A 13,724-nucleotide genomic window follows, 5' to 3' on the forward strand; every position below is an offset into this window, starting at 1 on the left:
TCCTCTTTTTCTTTTCTTTTTTTTTTTTGTTGTATGTTACTTTCTATCTTGTAACACCCCTGATCTTTGGTACTTGTATGCCCTGTATATGTTGCAAGTGCCGTAAAACTCTTACTGAAACTACAATTAAAAGTGGTTGGAGGACACTGCCGGTAGATCCCTTCATCCCTTCATCCCAACTCTCCCTCTGTAGTTTGTCTCTCACTCTTGCCTTTTTTTTCCGGCACCAAATGGCCGTTGTTGGTTTTCTTTTTTCCAAGTTGTTCTTCTTTCCACCCACACAAAGTGGGTGGTTGGCGGATGCTCTGGTGTGGTTTGCTCCTTCTTTCCTATCCAACATCTGTCGTCTTTATCTCCCCTCCTTCTTTTTTGTGTTTGTTACTCTCTTGTAACATCTCTAATCTTCGGCACTTCTATGACCTTATTGTGTTTCAAGTGCCGTAAAACTCTTATGAAAACTAAAAAAACCCACACAAAAGAAGTCCCGGCAGAGTTATAGTCCCAGCGTTTTCTTCCCTCATCCATACTATCGTCCATTTTCCTCTACTTCTGTATGTTTGTCACTCTCTTGTGGACTGCCATTTCCGGGGCGCCTTTTTTTTCCTTGCACCAAATGGCCCTTGTTGTTTGTTTGTTTTTGGGGGTTTCAAAGTTTTGTTTTCCTTCCACCCAAACAAACAAAGCCCCCCTCAGAGTTTTCTGTATCCCCAGGGTTTTGTTTTTCTGTATATCCCCAGGGTTTTGTTTTTCTGTATATCCCCAGGGTTTTGTTTTTCTGTAGCCCTAGGGTTTTGTTTTTTTCTCGTGTCTTCCCGCAGGTCCCCAGCCGTCTGCCCCGCTCAACCTGTCTGCCAGGGTCAAGGACGGAGACATTCTCCTCGCCTGGATCGTCCCTCTCAGCTCGCCCGTGCCCATCTTCTCGTGAGTTCTCCTCCTCTTCCTCCTCATTGTGTCATTATCTGTGGGTGGTTGGCGGGTGCTCGGGTGTGCTTTGTTCCTCCTTTTTTTCCTGCTAAATGTCTATTGTTTTTATCTCACTTCTTTTTTTCCTTTTTCTTTTTTTTTTAAAATATATTTTTTGGGGGTATGTTACTCTCTTGTAACACCTCAAATCTCCTGTGAGTGGGTGGTTGGCGGGTGCTCTGGTGTGATTTGTTCCTTCTTATTTCCTTCTAAACATCTGTTGTCCTTATCTCTCCTCCTTCTGTTTTGTGTTTGTTACTCTCTTGTAACACCTTTAATCTCCGGCGCTTACGTGACCTATTGTGTTGCAAGCGCTGTAAAACTCTTACTAGAACTGAAACTTAAAGATTTGAAAATACTCAAAACCACTGTCACGTTTGGGTAATAATCAATCAATCTCTCTCTCCCTCTCTCTCTCTCTCTCTCTCTCTCTCTCTCTCTCTCTCTCTCTCTCTCTCTCTCTCTCTCTCTCTCTCTCTCTCTCTCTCTCTCTCTCTGTGTTGGGGGGGGGGGGGTGACTGGCCCTGACAGACAGGGACAGAGTAGGCCACCTACTAAGTGAACTAAATTGTGTCTAAGAGGACTCAAAACTTTCACAATTACAATAGTAATTAATTAATGCAGGTACTGTTAAAAGTATCTTAAGTGGTATGTGACTTGTGCTATTGCTGCATATACTGCTTTAGTATCTCATAGGGCAAGTGACTTGCTCTGTCATTTCATGAAGGCAAAGGTGCTGATAGATTATCTCATGCTACGTATGTCTTGGGCTATTGTCGCAAATACCGCTAAAAGTGTCTCTTGCGGTATGTGACTTGTACTATTATTGAAGATTCAAAATCAAGCAGCAAAATTGATAATGAAACAAAAGAAATCAGCCCACGTAACACCAATTCTGAAAGAACTACACTGGCTGCCAATAAAAGAAAGGATTAAATACAAAACTGCCGTTCTCTGTTTTAAATGTATAAATGATAGTGCACCTTTTTATCTTAAAACATTCCTGGAATTATATAATCCACCTAGAGCCCTTAGATCAGCCTCTGACAATCTAATTCTTAAAACTACAAAACAAAACTACAAAACATACGGCGAGCGTTCCTTTTTGTTCTTTGGTTCCCAGGTATGGAACGAAATCCCATATAAAATAAGATCTGCCCCAACAATTTCCATTTTCAAAAATCAGCTGAAGCATTTTTTATTCACAAAAGCATACCTGTCATAATGATGTACTGTGATATATATATGCATGTGTATGCCAAACTGTGAGACTGAAGAAATAGCGAGTGAGAATGAGAGAGAGAAAAAAAGAGAGATAGAGAGAGAAAAGAGAGAGATAGCAAGAGAGGGAGAGAGAAAGAGAGAGATAGAGGGAGAGAGAGAGACAGACAGACAGAGAGAGAGAGAGAGAGAGCGGAAATGTTTTTCTATCTGTATAGAATTAATGTTTTAATGAATGTTTTTAGTTACTCACGTTTCAACTGTATTTTGACTGTTCGTGAATTTATATTGCATTGAATATTTTTAGTGAACACATTTTCAACCTCACTGCGAGACTGTTTTTCTGGTATAAAATTTTACACATATGCATTTATATTATATGTATAATACTTTGTTTTACGTACACATTTGTGTCGATTAATTTTTAAGATGTGATGTCTTTTTCATTGTAATGCGCATTGAGCATCTTTTAGGAAATGGAAATGCGCAGTATAAATGCTATTTATTATTATTATTATTATTAAGATACCACCAAAAGTGTGTGGGTGGTTGGCGGGTGCTCTGGTGTGGTTTGCTCCTTCTTTCCTATCAAACATATATCGTCCTAATCTCTCCTCCTTCTGTTTTGTGTTTGTTACTCTCTTGTAACACCTCTAATCTTCGGCACTTATGTGACCTTATTGTGTTGCAAGTGCCGTAAAACTCTTACTGTAACAAAAACTTTTAAAGTATCTCATGCGGTATGGAACTTGTGTTATTGTCGTAGATACCACCAAAAGTATGTCAAGCGGTATGTGACTTGTCCCACCATTGCAGATACCGCTAGAAGTGTCTCATGCGGCATATGACTCGTACTATTTTCACATATACCACTAAAAGTATCTCAAGCGGTATGTGACTTGTACTATTTTCACATATACCACTAAAAGTATCTCAAGCGGTATGTGACTTGTTCCACCATTGCAGGTACCACTAAAAGTAAAAGTTTCTCAAGCAGTTTGTGACTTGTACTATTAATAATAATTATTATGGGTACCATTAAAGGTATCTCATGCAGCATATGACTTGTATTATTGTCTCAGAGGCTGTTAAAAGTATCTCAAGCGGTATGTGACTTGTGTGGTTCTTGAAGATACCCCTAAAAGTATCTCAAGCGTAATGTGACTTGTGTTGTCTTGAAGATACCCTTAAAAGTATCTCAAGCCTTATGTGACTTTTTCTATTGTCTCTGATACTCAGATACCCCTAAAAGTATCTCATGCGGTATGTGACTTGTGTTGTTCTTGAAGATACCCCTAAAAGTATCTCAAGCCTTATGTGACTTTTTCTATTGTCTCTGATACTCAGATACCCCTAAAAGTATCTCATGCGGTATGTGACTTGTCCCACCACTGTTGCAGGTACCGCATCGAGTACTCCCTGAACGGAGGCACGGTCATCGAGCACGCTCCACTGATCCAGGGCGGAGACACAAGGGAGACCAGCATGACCGGCATGCCCAGCGGGACCTACGACATCCGCCTCAGGTCGTACGGGGTCATGGCGTACAGCCGAGTCAGCAATATTGTTCGGGTGGTCATTGCTGAGGATGGTCAGTGGCAGTTTTTTCGTTTTACTTCTCGATTGTTTGGGTTTTTTCTGTTTTTTGTTTTTTAATGGGTTTTTTTGTATGTATGTCATGTACGTACGTGCGTGCGAACTTGTCCAAGATGGCCTTCTTTTCGCATTCTCAGTGCTTTCTTGTCGTATGTGGACAGTTGGCGGGTGCTCTGGTGTGGTTTGCTCCTTCTTTCCTATCAAACATCTATCGTCCTGATGTCTCCTCCTCCTTCTATTTTGTGTTTGTTACTCTCTTCTAACACCTCTAATCTTCCGCACTTGTATGACCTTGCTGTGTTGCTAGTGCCGTAAAACACTTACTGAAACTTAACTTTTTGTCGTATCTCCCATTTTTTTAAACTGTGAAAACAGTTTATATAAAGAGTGAGCTTAATTAAGAAGATGTCACATTTTCAATGTTTAAAAAAATGGAGGTACGTACGACAAGAAAGCACTGAGGTCACGCTTTGTCGAGGAGAAATGTGGTGGTCTTAAACAGGTGGGTGTCTTGAGCAATTGTAATGTAGAAAAAAATACAATGTTTGTCACTCTCTTGTGAACTGCTATTTGGTCGATTTTAAGCACAAGTGGGCTATCCCGAAAAAATGCTGTTTTGAGAAAATCGAAGGTAAAGTTTTTGGACCCTTATTCAGTTTCTTTAAAAGACAAGGAGAGTTTTCTCTATAACCAAACAAATATACACACCAGTGAAACCAAACTTTTCCTATAGGTAGGGCAATGCATACTTTTGGTAAGGTCAAGATTTCTGGAAACCCCCGAAATCTGGGTTAGCTCGCTTGTCCTTAAAAGGGACCATTTATTGGGGGGGGGGGGGGTGCCTTGATAGTCGAAGCAGACTTTGTGCTGTTGAAGCTAGAGAGGTGAGCAGAGTAAGTCTGATTCCCTGTAAGGACTTCTCTGTTGACATCCACCCCTTGGCGCTCAAATGACCTTATGCTGTTGCGAGCGCCGTAAAACCTTACTAAAACTAGCAAAGAAAGAAAGAAGCAGGAAATGGTCGTTTGTACAGGTGGTTGTCTTAGACAGGTGATCGTTAGAGCAGAATTGACTTTAGTTTACGTGTCGCTATACGTGGTCGTTTGTACAGGTGGTTGTCTTAGACAGGTGGTCGTTAGAGCAGGATTGACTTTAGTCTACGTGTCGCTATACGTTGTGCTAGGAATATTTACAGGTGATGGTGGTTGGAGGATGGTGCCACTAGAAAGGCTTACTTCTTTTTTCCCTTTCTCTGTTTATCCAGTCTGTCTGTTTGTCAGTCTGTCTCTCTAACGTTTTCCTCGTGCACTAAATGAATGGCATCACATCGACATGCTAATCCTTACTATCTATCGTCATTTTTCCTCTACTTCTTTCGTATGTTTGTCACACTCTCGTGACCCGCTATTTCCGGGGTGCCTTGATAGTCGAAGCAGACTTTGTGCTGTTGAAGCTAGAGAGGTGGGCAGAGTAAGTCTGATTCCCTGTAAGGACTTCTCTGTTGACATCCACCCCTTGGCGCTCATATGACCTTATGCAGTTGTGAGCGCCATAAAACCTCTACTAAAACTAACTTTAAAAATCGACCCTATTCTCTTTACTCAAACGCAAACTTCTGTCGCTACATCGGGCAAATAGTAACTGCAGTTGACGGTAGATGATGCGTCTTCTTTTTGGCTTTTCCTTTTTTCCCTTCCTCTTTCTTTGTTTTTTCAATCTGTCGTACCTTTGGAGCGTATAGGTTTTTTCTCTTCCCATGTCTCTTTTTTAAAATTTAATAATTCCCCCCCCCCCCCTTTTTTTTGGGGAGTTGAAGTTTTTTTTTACTATTATTTACCTGACCAGCATATCAGTCGCTGATGTTTCAATAGTGAACTTACTTGCTTCCTTTTTTTAACCATTGAGAAAAGATGGTACTGTTAATTCAAAAATATAATGTTGAAAAAATAAATTAGTGTTCTAGGTTATAAAGTCCTGAAGAAATGATAGTTAAAACATAGTATCATTCCAACTCAGATACACAATAATCCTTGATGTACTTGAGAATTAAACTATTTTTTTTTATTGTTTAATTTTTTTATTTATTTTTTTTTTTGGAGGAGGAGGGGGGAGGTGAGACTTAACAATGGCACCCTCCAACCAATCGCCTGCCTATGTAGACTATCAATATCGTTCTGCATCAAGCAGGATAAACAGAAAGAAGTAACGAAGGGAAAGAGAAGAAATAGGACTTAACAGTGGCAATCTTCAACCATCGGCCTCTCTAGACTTCTGACATTGTTCAGCATTCTGCATCATGCCCCCTCCTCCCTCCTCCCCCTCCCTCCCCCCTCTTAGAGTGTTGTTTCCTGTAGAGTCTGACCTCTTGACCACTGTCCATCAGGGAATGTCTTCTACTCCTGGACTCTCTCTCTCTCTCTCTCTCTCTCTCTCTCTCTCTCTCTCTCTCTCTCTCTCTCTGTCACTGTCTCTTTCTCTCTCCCCCTCTCACTCTCTCTCCCCCCCTCTCTCTCTCTCTCTCTCTCTCTTCCCCCCCCCCTCTCTCTCTCTCTCTCTCTCTCTCTTGCATTGTAGTGTTCTGTGTGGACACCTCTCCTGTGTGTGTGGCTGATAAACTGTACGTAAAGAAAACATATAGGAGGGGGGAGGGGGAGGAGAGATAAGGACGATAGATGTTTGAAAGGAAAGAAGGAGCAAACCACACCAGAGCACCTGCCAACCACCCGGTCCCACTCTTGTGGCTCTGACAGAGGGTTAGGGTTCAATTCCCCTTGCTGGTCAGCTGTTAGGGTAGTGCAGGGTGTCAGGGATGTTGTGTGAATGGGCTACGTCAGTGGTCAGTGGTCGAGTAGTCCAGGGATGTTCTGTGAACTGACTAAGCCACACACACACACACACACACACACACACACACACACACACACACACACACACACACACACACACACACACACACACACACTCACACTCACTCACACACACACACACACACACACACACACACACACACCCAGGAGAGATGTTGTACTTCTGTAATCTCTGCTTGCATGACCTAAAACCTTCTAGAACTGGCGTAACATTCTTCTACTGTAGGCTTCTCTTTGTTGTTGTTCTTTTATGAACCCTATCCGTACGCCCTGGGGCCATTTTGTACCCCCGGGGTTGTGTTCTTCACATTTTAGAATACTTCTAGTGCGAAGATCTCTTTGAAACTTTCAATATTTCTCAAAAAATCATTTTGACAGACTGCTATTCAAATGTACGGATCGGATTAACAAGTAAATTTCCTCTTTGGAAAGTGGTGGCACAGAGTTCCCCACGTCGTATGGATACGATAGTAAAACACGACGTACGGATAGGGTTAAGTGGTGGCACAGAGTTCCCCACGTCGTATGGATACGATAGTAAAACACGACGTACGGATAGGGTTAAGTGGTGGCACAGAGTTCCCCACGTCGTATGGATATGATAGTAAAACACGACGTACGGATAGGGTTAAGTGGTGACACAGAGTTCCCCACGCCGTATGGATACGATAGTAAAACACGACGTACGGATAGGGTTAAGAATGATAATAAAAATCCTCGTAATAATAATTTAAATATTGGTTTTTAAAGATAATAACTTAATATGTAATATTAACAATAATATCAATATTAGCAACGTGGAAATGATATGGTTTTTCTACATAGATGTTAAGGAACGTGTGTGTGTCTCTAGGTGTCAGCTATGATGGTGTCTAGGTTCATATTGTGAAGTTCACAGATGGCCAAGAAAAAGTGGGTGATCTTCTCTTTAAAGTCTGAATATGCAGTCAGGGGGGGGGGGGTATCTTCTCTTGGAATTATTTGCATGTAGCCACTTTGAAAAGCAATCACTATGAATTCTTTTTGTATTCAGTAAATGTGAAAAAAAACTACTCTGAAATTGTTTGTATTCAGTCATTTTGGAAAAAAAATTCTCTCAAATCGTATTCAGTTAGTAAAAAAAAAAAAAAGAAAATAATTGCTCTTAATTTTTTTTTATTTAATCAGTATAGAAAAAAACCTGCTCTGAATATTTTTTGGTATTCAGGCAAGTTGAAAAAATCTCCAAAAAAAACAAAAAAACAAAACTGAACTACTTGTGAGATCCTTTTTATTCAGTCAAGATAATAAAAGTAGCTACTCTGAATTCTTTTAATATTTATTCAGTATGAAAAATACTGCGCTGTGAAATTCAAAGAGCCTTGTATAATATATATTGTATTTTCTATTTCTTCACTCTGGCATTAAAAAAGTGACTGCTCTGATGAATCTTTTTATATTTAGTCAGTATGAAAAATATATAAATTGCTTATGGAACTTTAAAAAAACAACTAACTGCTGTGAAATTCTAACCGCCTTGTATAATATACATATTGCATATTGTATTTTCCATTTCTTCTCTGTGGCTTTTAAAGACAAATGTAAATACTCTGAATCTTTTTATATTTATTAAAAAATATAAATTGCTTCTGAAATTTAAAACAACTAACTGCTATGAAAATCTAATGGCCTTGTATATATATAAATAATATTGTATATATTGTATTTTCCCTTTCTCCTCTCGGCTGTTTGCGTGAAAAGGGGGCGGCAGTAGTCCGTCAGGAAAAGCTGGTGCCTCCTCCTCCTCTTCTGGTATAACATTTAGTCGTGTTTTCCCTCGCTTTTTCTTTTATATATATTTTTTTTTTATATAATATTGTTCGGTTTTCCCCCTTTTCTTTTCTTTGTTTGGGTTGCTGGTTTGCGTTCCTTTTTTGTTTGGGTTACTGTTTTTGTATTTGTTTGGGTTTCTGGTTTTTGTAAATGTTTGGGTTCTCTCTGTTTGTTTGGGTTGCTGTTTTTGTATTTGTTTGGGTTGCTGTTTTGTATTTGTTTGGGTTTTCTCTCTGTTTGTTTGGGTTGCTGTTTTTGTATTTGTTTTGGGTTGCTGGTTTTCAATTGTTTGGGTTGCTTTTTCTAATGGTTTTGTTGTTGTTGTTGTTGTTGTTGTTTTCGTTGTTGTTAATCTTGTTTGGTTGCGAAGTAATATGCAGTGGTCTTTGATTTTGCGTGGTTGCGAGAGAGACTTTTGTTGTTGTTGTTGTTGTTGTTGTTGTTGTTATATGTTGCTGGAGTGTGGAGAGGTTTACTTTATTGTGCTTCTTTGAAATTTAGCGTCTGTATGTGGTAAGGGTTAATCTTTTTGGCTGCTGTTTCTCAAAGAGGGTGTGGGTTTGATTCTTGCATAGGGAAGTTTGCTTCATGGAGCTTAAATGAAGGAAAAGTGGAGGGATACATGAAGAGAAATCTCGACAAACGCTATGGTTTTGGTTTTGACCGTCTGGGGTCATGGAGGATTTGTGTGTGTGTGTGCGCGCGTGGGTGTGTGCGCGTGGGTGTATGTATGTCTGTGTGTTTGTGTGTGTGTGTGTGTGTGTGTGTATGTGTGTGTAGACATATGTTGTTTTTCTTCATCATCTGCCTATTGCTGTTTATTTTTCATTCATTTTCTTTGCTTGTATTTTGTGTGTGTGTGGGGGGGGGGTGGATCAAAAGGGATACGTTCTAGCAGTTGTGGTTATGGTAAACCTAAGACATATGTCTGAAAGTTGTCGGTCTGAAAGTTGTCGGTAAAGTTGTCGGTCTGAAAGTTGTCGGTCTGAAAGTTGTCTCTCTGAAAGTTGTTGGTCTGAAAGTTGTCGGTAAAGTTGTCGGTCTGAAAGTTGTTGGTCTGAAAGTTGTCGGTAAAGTTGTCGGTCTGAAAGTTGTTGGTCTGAAAGTTGTCGGTAAAGTTGTCGGTCTGAAAGTTGTTGGTCTGAAAGTTGTCGGTAAAGTTGTCGGTCTGAAAGTTGTTGGTCTGAAAGTTGTCGGTCTGAAAGTTGTCTGTCTGAAAGTTGTCTGTCTGAAAGTTGTCTGTCTGAAAGTTATTGGTCTGAAAGTTGTTTGTTCATTGTCTGAAAGCTGCTCTTTATTTGTTTCATGTATAAATATTGTTTGTTTTTCTAGTATGTTTTGTTTTTGTATGGAGTTGAAATGTTTATCCGTTTGTTTGTTTGTGTAGGGCGTAGATCTTGTTTGTTTGTTTGTTTTTTATCTTAAGTGTAACTTTGTTTGTTTATTTGTCTAGGGTATAAATATTATGTTTGGGTGTTGGGTTTTTTCTTGTCTAGTGTTGCTTGTTGTAGGAATTATTCTTTTGCATGTGTTTTTTGTAACCGTGTGCAGGAAACATTGGTGAACTTTGATACCCATCAATGTCCTTTTGGGTTTGCGGCTTTTTCCCCTTCTCTGCGTTTGTTTGACTCTTTGGGTGGTTCTTACGTCATCCAGTTCCGTGCTGGTCGAGGTGTTGTTGCATTCTCAAGCTTTGGTGTCAGTGTTATTTTGTTTTGGCAGTTTCCTGTAGTTTTCCTACTTTTTACTTTATATATATGTGTATATATATGTATATTTATGTATATTTATTATATATGACTGCTGGGAAAAAAACTCATTTATTTCAAGCCGATTTTGGCCATTCCATGAAAAAGGAAACTGCAGTGAATAAGTGGGTGTATGGCGGGTGCTCTGGTGTGGTTTGCTCCTTCTTTCCTGTCAAACATCTATCGTCTTTATCTTTCCTCCTCCCTTTTTGTTTGTGTTTGTTACTCCCTTGTAACGTCTCAAGTCTTCGGCACTTATATGACCTTATTGTGTTGTAAGAGCCGTAAAACGCTTACTGAAACAAGAAACAAAGCAGTGGTTAATGTACTGCAGAAGAGATGTTGACCTGCTGCAAAAAAAATCAAAAAATCTAAGCATTGGTAGAGCCATTCTTTGTGTTATGTTGTTAGAAGCACCCTTTCTCAAGCAAAAGAAAAAATCGAATAAACAAACAAACGAAAATAAAATATAATAAATTTTGAAGTCCCCAGCTCTATCAATGCAAAGAATTTTTCCATCAGGTCATCATTAATGTGTTTTGTGTGTCACTTCAGTTTCATTTTTCTTGGAATGACCTGTTTAGGTTTGTTAGATCTAATTTTATCTTTAATCCTTCTTCCAAGATTTCATATCAAAGATCTATCGTCCTGATCTCTCCTCCTTCTTTTTTGTGTTTGTTACTCTCTTGTAACACCTCTAATCTTCGGCACTTCTATGACCTTATTGTGTTGCCAGTGCCGTAAAACTCTTACTTTGTTTAATAAAAAAGACCTGTTCAGGTTTGTGAGATCTATTACATCTTTAATCCTTCTTCCAAGGTTTCTTCATTTGGATTCTTTCATACATATTGGGTTTTTATTGTGTGAACAATTTCATTGACTGGATATGGCCTTAACTTCTGTGTGTGTTATACTCTCTGTGTTTCTTTTTTCATGGAATGACCCGTTCATGTTTGTTAGATCTATTTTATCTTTAATCCTTCCAAGGTTTCTTATTTGGTTTAATTCATTTTGGGTTTTCATTGTGTGGACAGTTTCATTGACTGGATGCGGTCTTGACTTCTCTGTGTGTGTTATACTCTCTGTGGTTTATTTTTGGTAATTACATTTGCTTTGATTGATATTCATGAATGCTATTTTACAAACGACATGAGAGGTCGATACCTTCACGAAATGTCTTTCGGAAGTCACAAAAGATATCAGTTCAATTCCCACATGTGATATCTTTCAGAATTTACAAACGACATTAGGTTGATATCTTCATGAAAGGTCTTTCAAAATTCACAAAAGATATCAGTTCCATTCTCTCATGAGAAGACTTTTCCGGCCAGTATTTCCGTCTTTCTACCGGAATACTGTAACTCCTCTAATCTTCGGCACTTATATGACCTAATTGTGTTCCAAGTGCCGTAAAATCTTATCAAAACTAAACTAAAAACGTTTGTTTTTTTAAATACACAAAGTAACGGCGCTGCTGCGCGTCTGTTGTGGCCTTGGTACATTCCTCTAAGTTCTGCTCTATAAACACTTTGTAACCGTGTTTGTATGTTACTGTCTAGTAACAACTCTAATCATCATAGTGCCGTAAAACATCTACTCAAACAAACACGTCTTATCTTCAGCACTTGTTATATGACCTAATTGTGTTGCAAGTGCCGTAAAACATCTACTCAAACAAACACATCTATCGTCTTTTTCTACCCTCCTTCTTTTTTGTGTTTGTTACTCTATTGTAACACCTCTAATATTCGGCACTTATATGGCCTTATTGTGTTTTGTTAATGCTGTAAAACTCTTACTAAAACTTTTAAAAACGAAACAAAAAACAACCACCTCTAATCTTTGGCACCTATGTGACCCAATTGTGTTGCAAACTAAACTAAAAACAAACCCAAAAAGCCCTGTAAACCTAAGAGTTTTACGGCACTTGCAACACAAAATGACCTTATATGACCTTATTGTGTTGCAAGGCTGTAAAACTCTTACTAAAACTTTACTTTAAACAATCACCTCTAATCTTCGGCACTAATATGACCGTATTGTGTTGCAAGTGCCGCAAAACTCTTTTTAAAACTATTTTTTACAACCGACAAGTAACAACAGTGCCGTTGTCCATGTGTCGTGTCCACAGACGGCCCTATCCTGCCCGAGGCCCTGGTGGGCGGTATTGTGGGCGGGGTCCTGTTTCTGCTGGTCTCTGTGCTGCTGGCTCTCGTCGCCATCTTCCACAGCCGCAGGAAGGGACGGTGTACCAAGGACAAGAAATACAGTGAGTGCAGACGTAGACACACCCAGTCGGTACTACCGAACTTCTGTCCTCCTGATCTCTCCTCCTCCTCCTTTTCTTTTTGTTTGTTTGTTACTCTCTTGTAACACCTTTAATCTTCGGCACTTATGGTATGACCTTGTTGTGTTGCAAGTGCCGTAACATCTTACTAAAACTAAACTGATCTCTCCTCCTTTCCTGTCAAACATCTATCTTCCTGATCTCTCCTCTTTCTTTTTTGTGTGTTTGTTACTCTCTTGTAACACTTCTAATCTTTTCGGCGGTTATATGACCTTATTGTGTTGCAAGTGCCGTAAAACTCTTACTAAAACTAAACAGATATCTCCTCCTTCTTTCGTATCAAACATCTATCGTCTTTATCTCTCCTCCTTCTTTTCTGTCAAACTTTCTATCGTCCTGATCTCTCCTCCTTCTTTCCTATCAAACATCTATCTTCTATATCTCCCCTCCTTCTTTTTTGTGTGTTTGTTACTCTCTTGTAACACCTCTAATCTTTTCGGCGGTTATATGACATTATTGTGTTTTAAAACTCTTACTAAAACTAAACAGATCTCTCCTCCTTCTTTCCAATCAAACATCTATCGTCTTTATCTCTCCTCCTTCTTTTTCATGATTGTTACTCTCTTGTAACAGCTCTATTTTTGGGGGCTCTTTTATGACCTTATTGTGTTGCGAATGCCTTAAAACTCTTACTAAGTGGGTGGTTGGCGAGTGCTCTGGTGTGGCTTGCTCCTTCTTTCCTGTCAAACATCTATCATCCTGATCTCTCCTCCTTCTTTTTTGTGTTTGCTACTCTCTTGTAACTCCTCTAATTTAATCTTCTGGCGCTCATATGACCGTATTGTGTTGCAAGTGCCGTAAAACTTTTAATAAAAACTTTTTTTTTTAACTTACTAAATCTAAAGATAGATAAATCGATATAGATAGATAGATAGATAGACAGATAGATATATATAGGGATATAGATAGATATAATATATAGATAGATATATATGGTCTACATTACATATATACATTAATGACCTGTTGACCTCTGCCCCCAGATGACGTGAACTACGGCAAGCCGGACGAGGTTAATGGACGACAACAGTAAGTATGCCCAGGGGCTAGTATGGCTTGTCACTTACACTTGTGATAGTTGGGTTTTTAAGAATATTTTGTTGGGTTTTTTTTAAAAGACGAGGTCAATGGAAGACACCAGTGTAAGTATGCCGTGAAGATAGTAGAGCT

General features: G+C 39.2%; 1 protein-coding gene across 1 annotated transcript in view; it reads left to right on the forward strand.

Moving 5' to 3' along the window:
• The window catches only part of LOC101862613 (protein turtle homolog B), a gene marked incomplete at both ends in the record, with an annotated part of 38,184 nt that overhangs the window by 17,307 nt on the left and 7,153 nt on the right, over positions 1–13,724 (forward strand). Inside the window, 5 exon segments of the mRNA XM_035972676.1 lie at positions 819–921; positions 3,585–3,775; positions 8,388–8,438; positions 12,339–12,476; positions 13,538–13,583. Coding sequence (XP_035828569.1) covers positions 819–921; positions 3,585–3,775; positions 8,388–8,438; positions 12,339–12,476; positions 13,538–13,583 — 529 coding nt within the window.

Source organism: Aplysia californica, unplaced genomic scaffold (assembly GCF_000002075.1).
Source record: "Aplysia californica isolate F4 #8 unplaced genomic scaffold, AplCal3.0 scaffold00791, whole genome shotgun sequence".
NCBI classification, from domain to species: Eukaryota; Metazoa; Mollusca; class Gastropoda; order Aplysiida; family Aplysiidae; genus Aplysia; species Aplysia californica.